The sequence below is a fragment of the Aphelocoma coerulescens genome, chromosome 7 (assembly GCF_041296385.1).
Source record: "Aphelocoma coerulescens isolate FSJ_1873_10779 chromosome 7, UR_Acoe_1.0, whole genome shotgun sequence".
NCBI classification, from domain to species: domain Eukaryota; kingdom Metazoa; phylum Chordata; class Aves; order Passeriformes; family Corvidae; genus Aphelocoma; species Aphelocoma coerulescens.
The window spans coordinates 10,747,378-10,766,802 of record NC_091021.1 but is presented as its reverse complement, the minus strand read 5'-3'; the positions used below and the strand labels follow the sequence as shown (position 1 = coordinate 10,766,802).

The window sequence follows — 19,425 nt, the reverse complement described above, 5'->3', positions numbered from 1 at the left end:
ATCAGGACCAGGATCTATCATCTTTGCACCCACTGCCAGAAGAAGCTGACTCTGTTTTTTTGTCATGAGTTACCAAGTCCTGAGTTTAACAACTTTACATTTGATAACTGCCTAACCAGTTGGTACAGGCACCACCACTGCACTTATTCCTTTGCAATGCTGGGATTCAGGATGGCAGAAGGGCTGAAAGCAAAATCAGGCAGGATTCTATAAATAAACCATTATTTTTCAGTGCCATATTAGCTGTTCTTTTACTGTTTTATCCCCTTAGTAAATACTTTTTGTTTATTATTGGTAGCTGATAAATGAAAATATCTAGGAATTATCTTCCCTAGAACAAGACAGTTCTTTATGGGTCTAAAACTTGTTAGAGGAAAGAGTTAATATGAAATATGGAGCTTTAATTCTGGTCAAAACTAAGCCAAGGTGGGTGCAACAATAATCTTGTTTTTCTATGAATAATGATTGCTAGTATTTCTCTACATGCACAATACCAAACTTCAGCAAAATGTCAGGGAATTATTTTGCTGTTCCAGAATATGTCAAGTTTATAAAAGACCTTGTAGGATTAATTTTTATTTGCCTTCTCCCCCCTGTTTTTTTTAACAGATATCTAAAAGAGCTTATTTCTAAATAAATGTTCGCTTTAAAAAGTAAGTCCAAAGAGGAAGATGCAGTATCCAGTGGAGTTTCCTTCACTGGGGAATTTGGTCTGTGCTTTTAAGCACCACAGTTTCTCAGTGTTATAAAATATTTACATGTTTGAATGCAGTTTAGGGAAAGGCTGGTTTATCTATGGAAACATCATTTCATGCTTTGACTTTTGTGTTTACTGTGAGCCCAATACCTTGGCTGGAACATAGGTACATTTCTTTGTGGGGAGGTGTTAGGAGAAATAAGGATTACGAGTGAAAAGGTCATATCTTTGACCCAAACAACATTTATGTTTTGTGTGTTCAACCACAGAGCTCAACCACAGAAGCTTATTTCCTGGAGGGCCTTTCAGTTGTCTGGAATATGAGTGGTATAGTTGCCCTGCAAGGAATGATGTGATGTTGCTAAAAAGAGAAGAGTGGAAGCAGATTCCTCAGTTGTTTCTCCATCTGTAGGGAGCCATTCATAAAGGCTGAATGGTGGGCATGTGTGCTTGCAAGCCACTGAAACTCCCATCTGCCTTCCTGCTTCTAAAAATAACTTCAGGTTAGTTTAGGCTGGGGCTGACTTTGCTGTTGGTCGTCGGTGATACTGGTCACGACTGCTACCTGGTATTTTAGAGCTGATCACATCATCAAACTCCTTTGAAAAAAAGAAAAATATTGTGCATTTTTTACATTGAAATGATCTCTTATCACAAGATCTTTATTGGTGTGAAAAGAGTGGAATTTAAGTTGTAATTTCACATTAAAATTCTGTCTGGAAAGACAGTCAAGCACTTTGTGCTGATAAAAATAGGTTTCTCTGGAATGGTGGGGCAAACAGAATTAAATGTCTGTCTCCTGTAGTGAAATCTCTTCTCTGACTGTAAGAAATGATGGATACTTTTTCTTTTAATCTGCTCTTCTCTTTATTCCATCAGCAAATGTAATTCACTCTTTGACTAATAGAAATTGAATTGTCACAGGGGCTAATTAATTTGAGGGTGGGAGGAGAGCATGGTTTAACCAAAAGCCATGCCCAGAAGAAAGGGCAAATCCCTTTGTGTGTGCTGGGGAGAAGGGGCAGACGGAGGTGTCTGGCCAGCACAAGACCATGCTGGGAATGGAGAGGCTGGGGAACACCTTTGATCAGAGCAGCTTTGCACTGCAAGACATAAGCCATGCCTTCAAACACTTGGTTCCTTAACCTGGGGAGAAATTGAAATCACACACTCCATAAATCTTCAATGTGGCTGCTGCTAATTATCTGTCTCCTATCAAAACAAATTTGTTCATTCATCCATCTGAGAGCAGGACACTGGTAATTACTGATAAGTGAATCACAGTGTGGCTGGGGTAGGTGTTAAAAATCCTTTTACCACATGGAGATCTGGCTCAGATGCTTGTCCAGTGGCAGCCCCTAGGTCTCCTTCTGACCCAGATCTCTATTTGGGGGATACAGCTTGGGTTTTCTCCTTCATAATTGCCTGTCTGTCTCCATAACCAACACCCTATTTCTTAAAGGGAGCATTTTGTCTGAAAGCAGGGGCAGCAGTGTCTTGTGTGATTAATTACTTTGTACCTGGGTCTATGAGAGCTTTTCCCACAGAGAGAAGAGAAGCACAAAGTCATTAACTTAAGTGATTCTAAAAAGGAGAAGAACTTAGGAAATTAATGCTCAAAAATAATAAACCTAATATGTCTGTCAGTTCTAGAATCATGGTAGACTGATTTAATGGGATGAGTTTTGATGTCAGCATTTGTGCAATATGTACCCACTGTTTAAATAATCAAGAGGAGCCCAAATGTGCTAGATACACTGATATAAGTTAGTTTATAGAAGTGCAATTTGGCTTAGATTTTATGTTTTGGAAACTAGATAATTTTGATTCTAAAAATGTTTTCTAGAAAGCTAATGCTGCATAGGAACTCAATGAGTGCAGGAATTTACCTTTTGCCCAGGCACCCTGCTGGCACTTTGGCTTGTAGGATAGAGTATTGCTTAGCATCTCTCAGGTTTATTTTCTGTCTCTCTGACACATCTTGTCATTTCTTAGTCTGTATTTTCGTTTTCCCAGAGTGGAGAAGCAAGACACATCTGCTTTCTTCTGACAGAGAGCAACAAGGCCGCTGCAGAACTTCAGGAGACATTTTTCTTTCATTTAGGAAATAGGTCATGGACTTCTGCTGTTGCCTTAAATACCTGTCTGTGTCTCTGTGTGTGTGGTGTTTAAATGTTATGTGTGAATATCTGACTCGCTCAAATCTACTGAATCCAAAGAAAAGGACATTTGATCATGGATTATTGCATTGCATCAGACCATTTAGCTCAGAAAGAGCTGTGATCACTGGGATTTTAAGGGTGCAGTCAGGTTTATTTATCCAAGGCAAGATGTTTGCCTGCACGAGCAGGCTTTCAAACAGAAATTGTCACTGGCTTATGGTATTTGTGGGTTTCCAAAGCAATCACACTTCATTAAGCAAAGCCTCCCACAGAGTGTATTATGTATCTGTTGATCTGTGTTTTGTCAATTGAGGTGATTGATCTTAAACATTCTCATTATTTTCCTCTTTTCCTTCCCCCCTTAGCTAGTAATGTAACTGATATCTATTCACAGTGGCTGTGGTGTCATTGCTTCAGGAGTATTTTCTCTGGGGGTGGACAGTGTAGGAATGAGGCACACAGGGTCAGGTCTATGATTCTGCTCATGCACTGCTTGCAATGCAGTTATTGTACAGGAAAAATAAAACAAGAAACATTTTCAGATTACCATTACACTTGAGTATTTCTGTCTTTAATTATTCTAATTCTAATTGAATTTTTAATTAGATTGGAAGCAAAACTCCATTGGATATAGTGAGTAAATGAAAAGTGATTGCATGTTGTGTATTTTTATTTAAACTTCTTAGTATTTTGTGAATCCTTGTATTCACTCTGGTAAAGCCTGAGGAAGAAGAATCAAAACTCTTAACCAGCATGCCATGTACACGAAGCAATTGCATGTGTGCTGCTTCTGCTTCCACTGGATTTCCTTCTTCCTGCTGCTTGCAGGCTCCAGCTTTGCTCAAGGCTGTTGTTTCTCCTCAGTCAGTCTTAGGAGCTTTGAGTCCAGTGCACGTACCTGGCTGGCATGACACTTCCCTGGATGTTAAAGTAATTTTGCATTTGGTCATGTGAAATGGAACCAACACTTGTCTGTTCTCTGGAAGTTTGTGGCCAATTTTAAAGTGTTTCGGAGAAGAAATGTAAATTATGTTGCTTCAAGTGAGCTTGAATTTAAAAAGTACTTGTGTGTGTTTCAGAGTAGAGGCTCAAATGAGAGGAGAGTAGCAAAAATAATACTGAAATGCACATTTTAAAAATTGACTGTCACTGTATTTCACCAGTCTTCGAGATTTCTATCTAAAGAGGAAATTTTTAAGGATAATAATTTCTCTAAATACAAGTTTTCCCATACATTTTGCACACCTGTATGACATTTGCAAAAGTTTCACTGGCTACGAGGGTCCTTAAAGCAAAATGTGAGGTTTTACAGAACCTCTGAGGTAGAATTTCTGGCCAGAAAGAAACAAGATATATGTGATTTGACTGTTAAAGTCCCAGGTTCAAATCTCTGCTCTGACAGACAAAGGAATTGGACCTCTACAACCCAAGGAGTAACCAACATATTATGCTGGCTGGTACTGGGGGTGATCTCTCACTCTCATTTGGAGCTGTCCTGCATTGTATAAATACTCACTGGGTGACAATCACCTGTCTCTATGACCCACTGAGTATGGCACTCCTGTGGCTTAACATGAAATGATTTTGTATGGAGTGGAAGAGCTCCAACAGAAGATCAGTGCCCCAGCTGAGAACAGCCAGTGGCCTGGAGGCCTGCTTGAGTTTTCAGATTTAGATATGTTTAAAGACCTGAACATTGTTCTCTTACATCAGGTAAGTGTCCTGTGTGCATGGTGGTGACTATTCTGGTGGGTATTGGATACATAAACTTTATGCTGGAGGAGTTGCATGGAACTATGAACACATCTCTTCAGGCTCAGCCGGCCTAAGCTCTTGTGAAAATTCTTCTTGCTTATGTTAATTTAGCTTCACCCATACCTGTGCATGTGAGTGAAACTGATTTCAATACTGATAAATCTGATTTTTAAAGCCTGATCTTGGGAAAGCATCAGCACTGGGTTGAGGCATATTGGTTTTAGCCTGATCAAATTAAAATAATTTGATCATTTGTATTTATGAATATGGAGAGAGCTTACGAGATTGCTTGTTCCCTGAGGATGGGTTTGTACCACTTCACCTTTGAATTTTTCAATGAGGAATAATTCCAATATTTTAAAATGTGCTTCCCTGATATAAAATAGTACAGAGGTTAATTTTATTGTTCTTTTCTATATCATCAGAAACAACTGATGAGGGTTTTCAGTCTTGTGCTGCCTACTTGCTGGAAAAGCCTTTATTTAAAAGAAGCTGCTAGTGGTGTGTTTTCCCGGAGCAGAGACAATTATCTGTTGCAATTTATCAGGAAATATGAGATGCAAGGTGACACTTAGCTGATATATTTGTATTCAGTTCAGAAAGCGACACTAAAAATCATGACTAATTGCCACTTCTGAATGACTTTGTAAGTGATCAGCTGCATCACTGCATAATTATTGCAGAAGAGCAGTGTCCAACTATTTCTTTTGTCTTAATTGCCTTTTGATCAGCTCTTCACATGTGTGGACATTTTGGAACACTGTTAGATTAATAACCTTTCAGAGTAAAGGCCATTTTTAGAATATACACATCCAATCTAATGCTTTGCCATTTTACAATTAGCATTTAATAGCACCAAACTGCAGGGGTTCACCAGCAGTACTGGCAGTGTGTGTGTTGGAATGTCGAAGCTGCCTTACTAAAACAGTAAAACTCTCAAAGAAAAGTCCCTTTAACTTCAGTGCCAGTTAGCACAAACCTGGGACATAAGTACTGGGAGTGTACTTAAATGGCTGTGCCTGGAGGTGCCTGTGCATGAGCTTGGACAGGATCACATGTTCTGTTCTCTTTTAGGGTTTGAGATAGTGCCCATCGCTTCACTGTCTATGGTTTGAAGCTTCTTTTGACTCTTGCTTTGAGAAGTTTAGATTAAAACTTTCACACATGATAAAAGTATTATCTCTTTTTCTGCTTAGTGGTAATTTTAAATTGCTGACATGCTCCATGAAGCTGCCTTTTTTTTTTTCTCCTTTTTTTTTTTTAAACCAGAGCTGAATTTTAGAATATATTATAGTCTATGAGGGCAATCATAGAAAGTATCCTGACTGATTACCTGGCATATCTGAACGCCCTAAAAATGAAGGGGGGAACCCACACCGTATTCTGCTATCTAGTCATTTATTATAACAACAAAGTAAAATCAAGCAGTAAATCCTCTTATGCCTGTAAATACCCTTACTGCACAAATGAAATGGTGAGAACAGTAAAAGTTAATCATCTTCATGCTGAACTGGGGAAGAGAAGAGAGTTTATAATAGCAACCTTGTAGTGCTGTTACTTTGTAAGAATAGGACTGAATGATTGAAGTTTTATCTTACCTAGTCTGCATCTCCCTCCCAAAGCATTCATGTTCCTGTTTCTGAGTCTGAAGAAGACTTCACAAAATAATTATTTACAGTATTAAATGGTGCTGTCATACAAAGTGAAGGGCTTGTGCTGGGAATTCCCAAGAGGCAGAAAGAGAAGAAGGGTACCCTTGCCTTTAGAAAGGTTCTAACCTGACTACAGGGAAGAGTGCCCCTCAATTTCACATGCAGGGTCTTTGCACAATTCTGACATCCACCTACAATTTGTGGCAGTCAATACAGAGAAATGCAATTTGCTACAAGGCATACTTTCAAAGTCTCAAAAAATAAGAAATGTAATATGCTGGGACATTCTCCAGTCAGCCACCAGTAACCATAAACTCTGAGTAATTCATGCTTATTTGTCTGTCTTTGGTGAAACGCAGCTTCACAGGCAGGTATGGATTGCAGCACAGCAGGCATGCTGAGATGTTTCTGTGAGCTCTGTGGGATTTAAGCTTCCATGGCTGCCAAGGCAAATTATTATGAATGATACATTTTCCTTTTTAAAAACAGATGCAACTATGGATAGCTTCTTCCAAGTATAACGGAACTAAAGTTCCCCAAGGACACACTGTTCTATATGTTGTTATAGCAAGTATATGTAATTTACTATAAATGCATCCATAGAACCATAGAAACACTAGTAAAACTGGAGAATTTCTTGGTAACTTGGACCTGGTACTTTTTATCTCTTTGTATATGATGTTTATCATTCAAGTGACTTAATTGTTAGAAAACAATGCTTGACAAGGAATGCCAAAAAAATTATTAGTGCTGTGTCTTTAATCTTCCTCTTCTTGTTCTCCTTTATGATTTCTCCTCTTGCACTGTATGGCTCTGTTTCTGAGAGCTGCCAGGTTTGCCATCAAATCTGTGTTTACACTTGACTTTATGATGGATACGTTCAGCTTTATGACTAATAAGCTCATTAAGCTTAGTCTGCACCAGCCTAAGATGCTTTGACTCTAAGCCATGGAGATACTTTTTGTGAGGGGCTCTCCAATCCCACAATTTGTGCCTTTAGAGCCTTAATGTTGTCAATTTTCTGTGTGGTTTTTTTCATCTATTTGAAAGGCAATAATCTGCCTTGTTCCAGGAGACTTGGAGCCTTCTGACAGGTGAAGGGAAGTATTTTGTTGTTACGATTTTGATCCTGGAATTTCAACATGTGATGATAAATGTAATTAAAAATTATTAAGTTAGTCTGCTGTGCTGGCCTCATGGACACAGACTAAAGGCCAGTATCAGGTAGGCAGGGGAACAGGCTTAATGCTTGGGTTTGTTTGGTGGGATTTTTGAGCTTGTTTACTCACTAGAGAAAATCAGATGTATTTGTGTATTCAGAGCTGGCTATTGCTTCATCCTGTTCACAGCTCTCTTATATAAGAGAAGAACAGTATCTTAACTGGAGGTGGTTCCACATGGCAACACCAAATGCGTTTCTTAACTCTGCCCCAAACCTACCAAGAAACTGGTGGGAGGCTTGATTTTTTTTCTTCCCCTTAGCTGTAGGGAAGTGTTAAAATTTGCATTACCTGTTAATTTACACACCTACTTGCTTATGACTGGTATTTTTATCAACACATAGTCTTGACATATTGCTAGGCAAAAAATATACAAGTAAATGAAATTACTGCTTAATTTACTAGCTTTTCCATAGGATTCAGATTACTGTCCTTGTTTAATAACAGATTTATAACACTTTATAACACTTTATGCATTATTAAGGCTAATTTGTATTCCAGTTTGATTTTTGGATAAATTTACCATTGATACAAGTCTATTGCAGACTAAGTTTACCAAAACTTCAGGTCTACATCAGTGTTTAGGAATATGCTATCATCTTGCAGCATAGGCAAGCCCCCCGCAGCCTTTCATGGTCTCTTTAGAGAATTTTCCATGTTGACATAGCCTGGAATTGTCCAAATTGTCACAAAAACATACTTCCTTTCTTCTTTTTCAGTCTTTTAATTAATTCTTTACTCTGTCTTAAGAGAAACCCAAACCATCTAACCACCAAATGAAAAACCTTAGAAAAGATTGAAAAATTTACTTGTAGCCTTAGAAACATTACACGTCTGTTTTAGCTGACTGTGATGCTTTTCTTTCTTTTATACAGTCTCCCATTGCTGATCTTCTGAAAAATGCTAATTTCCAGTCCCAAAGGCTTTTGGAGACTAACTCTGAGTAATTATTAAGCAAAAGGCCATGCACACGAGCAGTGCTACTCAACAAATGTTGAATTGTCAATAGTGTTGTCAGCACTGTGTACGATTTTCTTTGCAGCCTCAGCTGGATAAGTTGTCAGGGTTCATGTCCTGTTGTGGAGTGGTGCTTTTCCATAGCTCCTCCTCCTAGATGGATGGAAATGCCCTTGATTTTAAGCCTTAAAATGCTTTAGGATCCCTTGAAACGAAGAGGATCATACAAAATTGTTACTAGATGTTACTGGATGCTTGTAAGAGTTCAGGGACATGTTGCATTTTGGAAGACTGTCATTGTATGAGCAGATTGTTCTTTCAGTCAATTTTATAATTTATCAATGATTCACAGCTCAGTTATAATTATTCCCAGTGCTAATTATGTGTCAGAATTACCCAAAGCTCTGTATCAGACAAGGTTTGCATATGCTGTGTAATCATGAAACTGAGCTTTCTCCAACATAAACTGAGGGCTCTATTCCACAAGTCCATTGTTTTGGGAGCTCCTTTCGCACCCAAACAGGCCCCAGGATTTCATGGAGACTAATTAATCAGGTAAGGATGTTCACAACAAGCTTTTAAACTGGTTTTATAGCTTTACCTTGTGCAGAAAAGCTTGAATAATTACTTCAATAATTACTGTGGCCAAAATATATCTTTGCTGATTTATAGATTTATAGTCCATGAAAATTTATCCTGTCTCATGTAAAAATGTTTTAAGTCTTTTTATTTTTTTCTTCCCAGCTTCTGGAAAAAACGAACAATATGTTTGAGGAATCTGATTCTGCCGCTACAAAAAGTCCTTTGCATTTAGCTGTAAGTATGAGATGTGTAAAGTGATTGATCAGTATCTCCTAGTAGAGTTCCTTAATCTCTGTCTTTGCAAGTTTAACTGTAGGCTTGTTTTGAAAAAGGTGGGAAGGGATGTAGGCCTAGATATAACAAAGCCAGGTTCTGGGCTGGAATCAATTAGGTTTTTGGCAGTTGAAGCTCTTGGTTGTTACTGACTCTAACACTTGGGTAAGAAGATGACAGACACTGAGGTGAAATTAAATGGAAATTCCCTCTTGTATTTAGAACTAGTTTATAAATATGGGGCTAGAGTTTGAGCCTATGGCTTTGATCATGGAATGAGATTCTCTGATGTTCTGGTGAAGAGGTGCAGTGCAAAAAAACTGTTAGGTACATAGCAGGGTGTGGGAAAGTGTGCTTTGAAACACCAGCAGTGCCCTGTGAGAATGCTATGGAGACTGGCAGATCACAACAGGATCCAGCACATGGGGTCTCAGAGATAACAATAGCTCCCTTGTCTCAAGAGATCAAGATTCATGATTCCTCTTCCCAGATTTTTTGTGCAGAATCACAGAATAGCTGAGGTTGACATGGACCTCTGGAGATCAAGTCCCGCCTCTGTGGTAAAAGCAGAATCAGCTAGAGCAGATTTTTTCAGGGCTGTGCCCCATCACATTTTGAGTATCTGCAGGCATGGAGAGTTCACAGCTTCAACTCTGATAATACTAATTATACATTTGTGTGTAAATAAAAAGGATGCTCTCTGTGAGTCTGACAGTGAGGAGAGGAGGACAGGCCTTACAAAGCAGAACAAAACGTTTCCAGTTTTTGGCACTGTCCACTGGGTTTTCGCAATTCCACCTGTGCACAAATGCTGTTGGCCCCAGTGTGGCTGTAGTTCTGGAAGTGCATCTACTTGTCCACTGTAGTTGTTCTACCAAGTGGCAGGAATTCTCCATGAACCATCAGCTATAAACAGCAGGTCAAGTTTGTGTTTATCTTTGCACAAAAATCTGGTTTGAGAATCGCTTTAGTTGGAGACCAGCACATGTGTTGAATTCAGCACCAGTTAGGTGATAATCCATGGATCTCTCTAGTGAATCCAGTTTTGGAAGCAAATGTTTCCCTGTCAGATCCTGTAGCATATGAAAAATGAATTGATGATTGACCTGTGCTGGATTGGCAAATTATTGCCTGAAATTTCCTAGCTTTGGGTTGTACTAGAAGGTTAGAGCAGATCAAGAATCGTAATTTCTTTTCCTAAACATTAGGAATTTTTAAATCTCTTGGGTAGAGTGTAATTTGGAAAAATCCTTTCAGGTTGAAGAGAGAGTCATAAGGAATCGAGAAAACTGTGATTTCTGTTGAGCTTAGGAGACACTGAAAGGGCTGGATTGTATTTATTATGGAATTTATGTGAAAGGTCTTTGAAAGACAGGAGTTGTGTTCTTTACGTGACACATTTCATACTTCTAGGCCTATAATGGTCATCACCAAGCTCTGGAGGTACTTCTCCAATCTCTGGTAGATCTGGATATTAAGGATGAGAAGGGACGCACTGCTCTGGACTTGGCTGCATTTAAAGGACATGCAGAGTGTGTGGAAGCTCTCATCAGCCAGGGTGCTTCTGTCACCGTAAAGGACAATGTCACCAAAAGGACCCCCCTCCATGCCTCAGGTGAGTGTGAGCTTATGCTACTCTTGTGGTATAAACCCTGCACCTTTGCTTACCTACTGCTGCTATGGACATTTCTTCTGAAGGGAAGAACATTCTCCCAAGTGCTGAGGAGTGACACTTGTTTGCTGATGTTGTACATTTAAACCCTTTTTCTTCTGTTTCATTCATCTTTTTTCCCTCTATCCCTGTGGTTCAGTCCTCCCTCACACAGAATCCCATATTTTTTCACACCACTACTGCTCTGCCCTTACCTGCTTGCACCTCTCTATTACCACCCACTCTTCAGGAGGTGTGATGTTTCCCTCATGACACCTTCTCTTGCTGGTTCTTCAGCCAAATAATCGGGGGAGGAGGGAATACTTGCCTCACTGCTTCTCCTTTGGAAGAAAGGCTGAATTACATGTGGGCTCTGACTGGCAATGAAATTTTTCTGGTGTTCAAGACTTGCAACCATTTCCAGTGGCAACACCACAGAAATTCACCCCCCTCTTTCAGGCCTCCTCCTCCTCCTTTGCCAGCCTGTGAACTTGCACTTGCTGGCAGCCTGCTCCGTTCCTCATGTGTGGGGTGTTAATTATGTAACAAGCAAAATTAGCTGGGAAATGTAGACTTTGTCATTTATTTGAAGGTTATTATTTGACATGTACCTGTCAGGTAAATATGCAGAGGTACCAAAGGGAACGTGTCTCCTCTGCTGTTCCAGCAGGGGCTCCGTACAGGATAGCAGTGGCCTCTAGTGGGAAGGAAAATTAATACCACATGGATAATTAATTCAGGACTGACTTAATTGTCTTTCTGCTTATCTTTTAATCTTGCTTAGATTGAAATGCATTTATATTCTGTAGTATCAGTTTATTCTCTGTGTGTGATCATGTAAGTGCAACCTAGAAACATGAGGTCAAATAGACTTAACAATTTTGTCTGCAGTATTGAAGGAAATGCTTGTAATAGATCCACACTGCATACTAAAAATGCCTTGTCTACTTGAATTTTGCATCAGAAGTGAGCACATTTCTCCCCATGATAAATACTGACGGTTTAATTAACTGAAATCAATATTAGTCCTGCCACAAAACTGAGCTGTGTTGGTCAAGAGCTTTCCCTGTAGTTACTTCAAACATATCTTGGGATCTGATGTGAACAAGGTGTGGCTTTGTCTGGTACATTGTCACTATAGCAAAGATTGGCATTTATTTAAAAATGTGGTTATAGTGACATAAGTTTTTAGTTGTCACAACTGAACTGTAAATGTTCTTCAGTACTGAGAAAAGTAAATGGTAACAAAGCCATATTTTTTTTAGCAGCTCTGACTTAAAATATGAATCTGTTGAGTAAATTGAGTAAATTGAGATGTTATTTTAATACACACCTTTCTTACCTTCATATGAATTCAGATTGTGTCATCCTCCCCCTTTTAATTTGTTTTTTATTCACCTTCATGGCTGTAGTATTGAGTGCCTTCCATGTAAAACCAGTAGGAAGATTCATTGTGCACTTTTCTGGTCCATGATGCTTTTTGCTTCTCAGATTAAAAAACATTCCCAGGCATACAAATAAACTGTTCTTTAAATCTGCAGTGAAGCAAAGTAAGTCAGATATGTATTAAAAAAAGAATCAGAAAACCACATATACAAAAAGCCCAACCAAAAAAAAGGCAAAAAAATCCAACACCCAGGAATGAGAACACAAAAGGGAACATGTACCCTGCGCAGAAGGGAAAGTAATGCTCAGATGGGTTGAGTATTTGAACTCCTTAGTAAAGGAAATTCACAACTGTCAGAAATTTGAAAGCTTTCAAATGTGAGTTAAGTGTGCTTTGGGTAAATATCCATTGAGACAACGTTAAGAACCTTCCACGCAAGAGCTCTTCAGCGTTCTGTGGAAATGATCTCTGGAGTGAAGCTTCTACCACCACGTACTCTCGAAAGGCCCTTGCCCTGTGCCGATTCCATGATGCCGGTCCGTAAGGAAGCGCTTTGGGGAGGAGTGTTTTAGCAAGGCCGGGTGCCACCTGCTGGGAACTCGGCCTGCAGCTGCCGCACATGCAGTGTCTTCGTGCTGCAAGCGTGGGAGGTCAAGTGGTGTATTTTGAGAAATCAAACAGAATTCTTGCCGAATTAATCCCTTGAGCGCCAGTGTGCATTTGCACACACAGAAGTGAGCATTTGCACATGCAGCACTGTGCACTGGGAAGAAACAAGAAGGCATGTGTGCCCATGTCCTTAAACTTGTTTGCCCTCATTCCTTCTAATTACACCGGCACAATTGCTGAACACAGAGCTCAGGAGGCCTCGGTGGTGGATTGGATACAGGATTCTGCAGATTTGTGTCAGTAAAGGGATTTGTGACTCGACTACAGAACTCACCTCATGATGTGTTTCTTTTTTCTGTCTGTCCTCATGAGGAAATAGACTTCCTTTGGCCTCATAACATGGAGAATTTCCTTCACCTAAATTATATGTTCCCTGTGTAATTTTATTACCACCAGCCTCTCCTCTGGCTAGCCTAGGGAATCCATTGCAAATGCTCCCCTAGTGTTAGTGCTGTAGGTCTGTTGGCAAAACTAACATTCCCTGCAGGGTCTGTAATGCTTAGCAATCACTGGGTCAGCTCCTAGGGGTTTCTGGGAGTATCTGTTCTAAAACTTGTTTACCAAAATAATTTTCATGCATCTTTGTGAACAAGTTACGATTTCTCTTCCTCCTGCTGGGAGAAAGAACAGACCTTTCCCCCTCTCCCCCCCCTCCCCACAAGCCAGTGAATCATCAGCCCTGCAGAACTGTTTACATGTTATGTATATGTCATTACTTAGTGGTAAATAACTAAAAATGCTTTTTATTTTTCTGGGTAAAGCATCTAAGATTGGATGAGTAATTTAAATCTGATGATGTACACTGGTTTCTCTGCTAGCATGATGTGACATAGGTGGTGTCCAAGGGTTTTGCCTCAGCCCACAGGGTGTAGGCAGTGTGAATGCATGACTTGCTGTAATAAGAACACAACATCTATCTACTGAGCACAGGAATTGTTTTTCAAAGAAGAAAATATTTGTCTCTTCATCCCATGAAAGTCTGAAGCCTTAAAGCCAGCTGACACACAGATGGAGTTCAGTGTCAGGCCCTACAGAATGTAGTAACACAGAGCTGTTTCCTAGCAGCAATGGGTTACATAAAAAAAACCCCAACAAAACCCAAAAATACATCCCCCGCCCCTCCCAGAAAAACCAAACCAAAACCCCAAACACCACCAAACCAAATGTTTTTGATAAGTATTGTTTCTTATAAAATGGATAAACTCAAAGGGAATGTTAGTCTCTGGTGTTACGTGCTTTTATGAATATGACATTTGTATCATTGCTCATTCTTTGCAGATTTTTTTTTTCATAGCAGCCCTGAAGTAGTTCCTTGTGCAGTGCACATAAAATTAAGGAGCCTTGACAATGTACTTCTTACTGTGTTCCAACCCTGAGCACAGAAAGCCTTGTCTGCCTGCTCAGTCTGGGGGATTTTGAAATGCTGTCTGCTTTAGTAGAAATCTTCTCAATAGTGAAAATCACAATTTCTGTTTTACTCATTTGGGATTTTTGTATCAAAGAGAACCAATCCTCATTTTAGTGAGGTCAAGGAAAAAACAGCTCACCATTTCACTGGCACAAGGGAAATGAAAATTGGGGGAATATTGATCTCTTATATGGTGTTTTCCTTGTTTATAAGGACATTTCTTATCCATAAGCATGCCAGTGGAAAAATATCTGAAATTAAACACAGTTTTTTTCCTTTATAGTCATTAATGGCCATACACCTTGTTTACGGTTGTTGCTGGAAGTTGCAGACAACCCTGATGTGACAGACGCCAAAGGACAGTAAGTTTTCTTTGTGTTTTTTTTTTTTCCAGCTCTGTAATTCAAATAGCATTTCATACTTCTCACAAAAAAAAGTACTTATTTGAAATACTGTATTTCCTGCACTTCTCCTCATAGAATTTGGCAGAGATTACAAAGTACATATTCAGTTGATGTAAGCCATGTGGAAAGGACTAATCATTAATCTTAGCCTCTGCTTCATACTTTAAACAATCTTTTATAGATGTTGAGGTCCAGATTCAATAAAAAAAGAACAAGCTCCTGAGATGTTTCTATAGAGTCTTTTTCTTTCTAAAATGTTGCTATTCCGGGCTTTATTTGGTACATTAGACTGGTGCAGTAGGACACGGTGTTTATTTGAGGTGACGCATCTGAGATGTTCCTACAAAAACTTTACTGCTTGTTAAATGGCAGTTGTAGAGGGAGGATAAGATCTATTTTTAAGTGAAAATGTGAATGGTTTAAGGAACTAATTTGGGGTGTCTGGAACATATAATGTACATATAATGTCTGCACATACAATTTTAAATGGTATTAGTCTTGCCTAAAAATAGATGGAGAATAGATCTCTTTCAGACAAAAATGAAAGATATGTTAGTCCAAATTTTAGCTCGAATATTTTCCTCATGTCCCTTCATCTCCTTTAAGCAACTGTGCAGCATTTGCAAAACAAACGCTTTGGGTCATTGTCATCTTGGTAACTAGCAGGGACATGCATTCACAAGACTTGGTATTGTAAAACTCATGTGTCACTGGAGGTGACAGAAATTGTAGGTTATTAAGAGAACAGATTGTCTTGAATGATGTTGCTCTGTAAACTGCTTACAAGTGGGTTTGTTACTATTTCAGTCATGCCAGTTGGTTGTTAAACATCTTAATAATTTCATACAAATGTCTTCACTCGGGTGTCATATATGAATATGGTGAAAAAAAACAGGTTTGTGGGTAGGAGTGGCAAGAAATGCAGGGTTTCCTTATTTCTCTCTGTGTAAGTTATAGCAGGGACAAGCAGTATGTCATTTTATAGCTATGACTGCTCTGGTTTTCTTTTTTTTTTCTCCTAGAACTCCACTAATGCTTGCAGTGGCATATGGGCACATTGATGCTGTTTCTTTATTACTTGAAAAAGAAGCATCTGTAGATGCAGCTGATCTCCTGGGATGCACAGCTTTACATCGAGGGGTGACTTAATTTTTAAAATCCTTTATTATTTGTTTTACTGTGACTACGACTCACTTATAAGTACAGGGATATTTAAATCTAGAGAACATGGAATGGTGCAAGTAAGTCCTGTAAGTTTTTTTTAGAGGCAGTGAAACTTGAGGTAGATCTAATCTTTTCTAGTCCAGCTTGACTAAGCTAGACTTTCCTAGCTAAGTCAAGCTTCTTACCCAATGTGGAGTTGATGTAAGGGATGATATTTATACAGAACTTTATGATAACTGCAGTGAGCAGTTCAGCAAGTGAGCCAAGGGACTTTAATCTCTGGCTGCTTAATCCCATCCCAGACCATTTCATGTTCACAGGCATCAATCACATTCTGTATTTCCTGGGGAAGAATCTGTGTTATGTCAACTTCTTTACTCATTTCTTTGTTATCAGATCATGACTGGGCATGAAGAATGTGTTCAGATGCTGTTAGAGAAAGAGGTCTCTATTTTGTGTAAAGATGCCAGAGGCAGGACACCTCTGCACTTTGCAGCAGCTCGGGGTCACGCCACGTGGCTGAGCGAGTTACTGCAGGTGGCACTTTCCGAGGAGGACTGCAGCCTGAAGGACAACCAGGGCTACACGCCCCTGCACTGGGCTTCTTACAATGGTAAGGCTCTCGCGGGACTCCTGCCCCAGTCAAGGGTGGCCTCAGCTGCAGGGAAACGTGGTAACAAAGCAGCAGAACACTTGGAGTGGCTTGAAGAGACAAATTATCTCTGTTTGCTATGTGTAGTTAGCATTTACTATGTGCACCCTTCTGTTCAGAGGCCCCGGAAATTTCCAGTGATAACTCCCAGGGATGTTGCAGCTCATTTGCTCCACGTCACAAGAAGCCAGGATGAAATTCTGGTTTTATTTATGTCCATGATGAAATTGATATCTGTGCAACCAAGAATGCTCCTTTGAGTGTCACCTTGTTGGTGCAAGAGACCATGTGAATAGATGGATATTCTGAACTGAACTGATTATCCTAAACTGGATAATCTGAACTTGTTACTTAATATAAGGATAAAGCTTCTCAGTATTTACATTTAAGCTTTGGATGTAATGCAACATGCATGACATCACATTAAAAAGAACTTTTTTTCTTTTCTTTTTTTTCCAGTAAATGCTAATATTAGTACAGATCTATCTTGCTACTGCCATAGAATAAAAAAATCCACTGGTTTATCACATAAGGGCTTATATACACATTATGTTCAACTTTGAACTTAAAAGTGTTAAATTCCAACCCATGTAAGCCTAATATGAATTAAGTGAACTACCTTGTGCAACACTGAAATACATCTGCTCTCTCACAGGTCATGAAAACTGCATAGAGGTACTATTGGAACAAAAACTTTTCCACAAGTTCTATGGTAATAGCTTCTCTCCATTGCACTGTGCCGTGTAAGTAGAAATCTCCAGTAACAAATGCATGTTGCTTTAGGATATATCTGTAACCGGTAGCACTATGAGACTAAAGCAAGCTTTTTTGGAAATTATTTGCATGAGCAAATGGTTTTAAAGCTGATCACTTGAAATAAAATTCTTTGTGGCTGAAACATAGTATTTTAAATCAGAATTTCTAGTGATGGCTTTGAAAAAAAGTCAATATTTGTATTATTTTAAATGAGTATGCAATTCCCAAGCCTATTAAAATGTGTGCAATTTAAACATGCATGCAAATTTAAAATGAAAGCCACTTCTAATCCAATGTGGAAGTGTGTTAGCTCTACTGTGTGTCCAATACGGTAAATAAATACTGTTCATTTACATGATGAAATGGACAAATTAGTAATAACTGGAAAAAGTATTAACTGAACACATCCGTCAAATCGAGGTGCTTAGTGTGTGAGTGGGAAAAGATGTGGGTTTCAGTACCTTAAACGTTAGATGAAATCTCTCTACATGTAAGTGTCTATGACTGAGTGCTTTCCACGTCCAGGTGTGTTTGACATACAGACTAAGGATTTTAAGATACTAAGGTTTTAATCCTAGCTTTGTTCTGGACTTTGAAATTACCTTTGTGCGTAGTGAATTAAGGATCAGCTTTGCATTAGGGATTGAAATCCATTGTAGCAGGTGCAGTTTGGTTAAACGGAGAGATGACAAATATGTAGAAGTGTGACTGAAAACATTAAGACAAAGGCATGTAACTTAGAAATAACCACTAAGAAATATTAATGGGAAGTCAAGTAAACTAATATTAGAAAGTGGAAAAATATGTAGACATGACCTTTTCAAAAATGTATTTTCTTTGGCAGAATCAATGATCATGAAAACTGTGCATCACTACTCATCGGAGCCATCAACGCCAGCATTGTCAATTGTGAAGATGACAAAGGAAGGTAATAGTTCCTTGAACAAATTGCATTTCATTGCTCCATTTAGTATTTTTCATAGTTTTTCTGAACCTCTGGCACTAATCCCTATCTGTTATAGTTGAGCTAAGACTTGTCACGCTGACTCTTTCAGACAGCAGTTTACACTGCAGCACAGTTAAATGGTGGCTCACTCCAAGCAAGAATATGATGAAGTATTCAGTGTCAGAGTATATATGAAAAAAAATATAAAAGAAATAGTATTTTGTTTGTTTAGAACAGCTATGGCTATAGGCTGATTCCCTGCACCAGTTTTCTTCATTAAATGTTTGAACACATTTATCCTTGCTGAACGGAGTGATACTATGTACATACAGAAAAGTATTTCATTAATAATTTTCATGTTATGTTGGCATTCTCAGGACATACAATGGAAAATATCTATGCAGCAAAATAATACTATTACAGCAAGAGATGGGCATTCAGCCAAATCCTTCATTTGTCACGTTGAGAATCTCCTCACTATATATACATATATACACACATATATATATTTAATTAAAATTGCTGAAATTCTAAAGCGTGAACACTCATTGTTTTTGTTGATTCAAACAAATTTAATACCCTCAGTAATAGTGATTACTTAATTCTTTGAGGGTAAGAGCACCTCACCTTTGCTGATAAGCAAAACTAAAGCAGCACTGAACTGGGCTGTGTACCAATTATCTTTCATCTCTAGTAGTCACCCTTCAGACTCAAAATGCCAAAGAGCCACAGCGAATGAATTCCAGTGTCTATGTCTTGTAGAAACTGATAACCTTCAAAGAGAATTGATTCCTTCCACCTTTTATAGTGCTGCTGTTACTGTGGCTTGTTGCTGCAGTATCTTTGACTACAACAATTTTAAAATAATGGATCTGTTCTTTTCTGATAGTCCTTCCTAACTGAGGCTTGCTAAAAAAAAATGTAAAATCAGATTAATAAGAACAAGGGATTGTACTGCTTTTCACACAGTATGCTCTGTTAAAATAAATAGGGTGCTAATACAAGATTCTCCAAAGTATCGTATCTCCATGCTACCATATCCACCTTGGGAGGCTGGAAATATCATTTAACTTACTTCAGCTGCTGCTAT

The 19,425-nt window shown here is 38.9% G+C and overlaps 1 protein-coding gene across 8 annotated transcripts in view; it reads left to right on the top strand.

Annotated features, from left to right (window-relative positions):
- Positions 1-19,425, top strand: part of ANKRD44 (ankyrin repeat domain 44) — a 132,542-nt gene that overhangs the window by 103,062 nt on the left and 10,055 nt on the right. For all 8 annotated transcript variants that reach the window (XM_069022060.1, XM_069022063.1, XM_069022059.1 and 5 more), the window contains exons 17-23: positions 9,188-9,259; positions 10,712-10,913; positions 14,697-14,775; positions 15,840-15,957; positions 16,378-16,594; positions 17,289-17,376; positions 18,234-18,317. In XM_069022060.1, the coding sequence (XP_068878161.1) occupies positions 9,188-9,259; positions 10,712-10,913; positions 14,697-14,775; positions 15,840-15,957; positions 16,378-16,594; positions 17,289-17,376; positions 18,234-18,317 (860 nt within the window). The remainder of the gene's footprint in view (positions 1-9,187; positions 9,260-10,711; positions 10,914-14,696; positions 14,776-15,839; positions 15,958-16,377; positions 16,595-17,288; positions 17,377-18,233; positions 18,318-19,425) is intronic.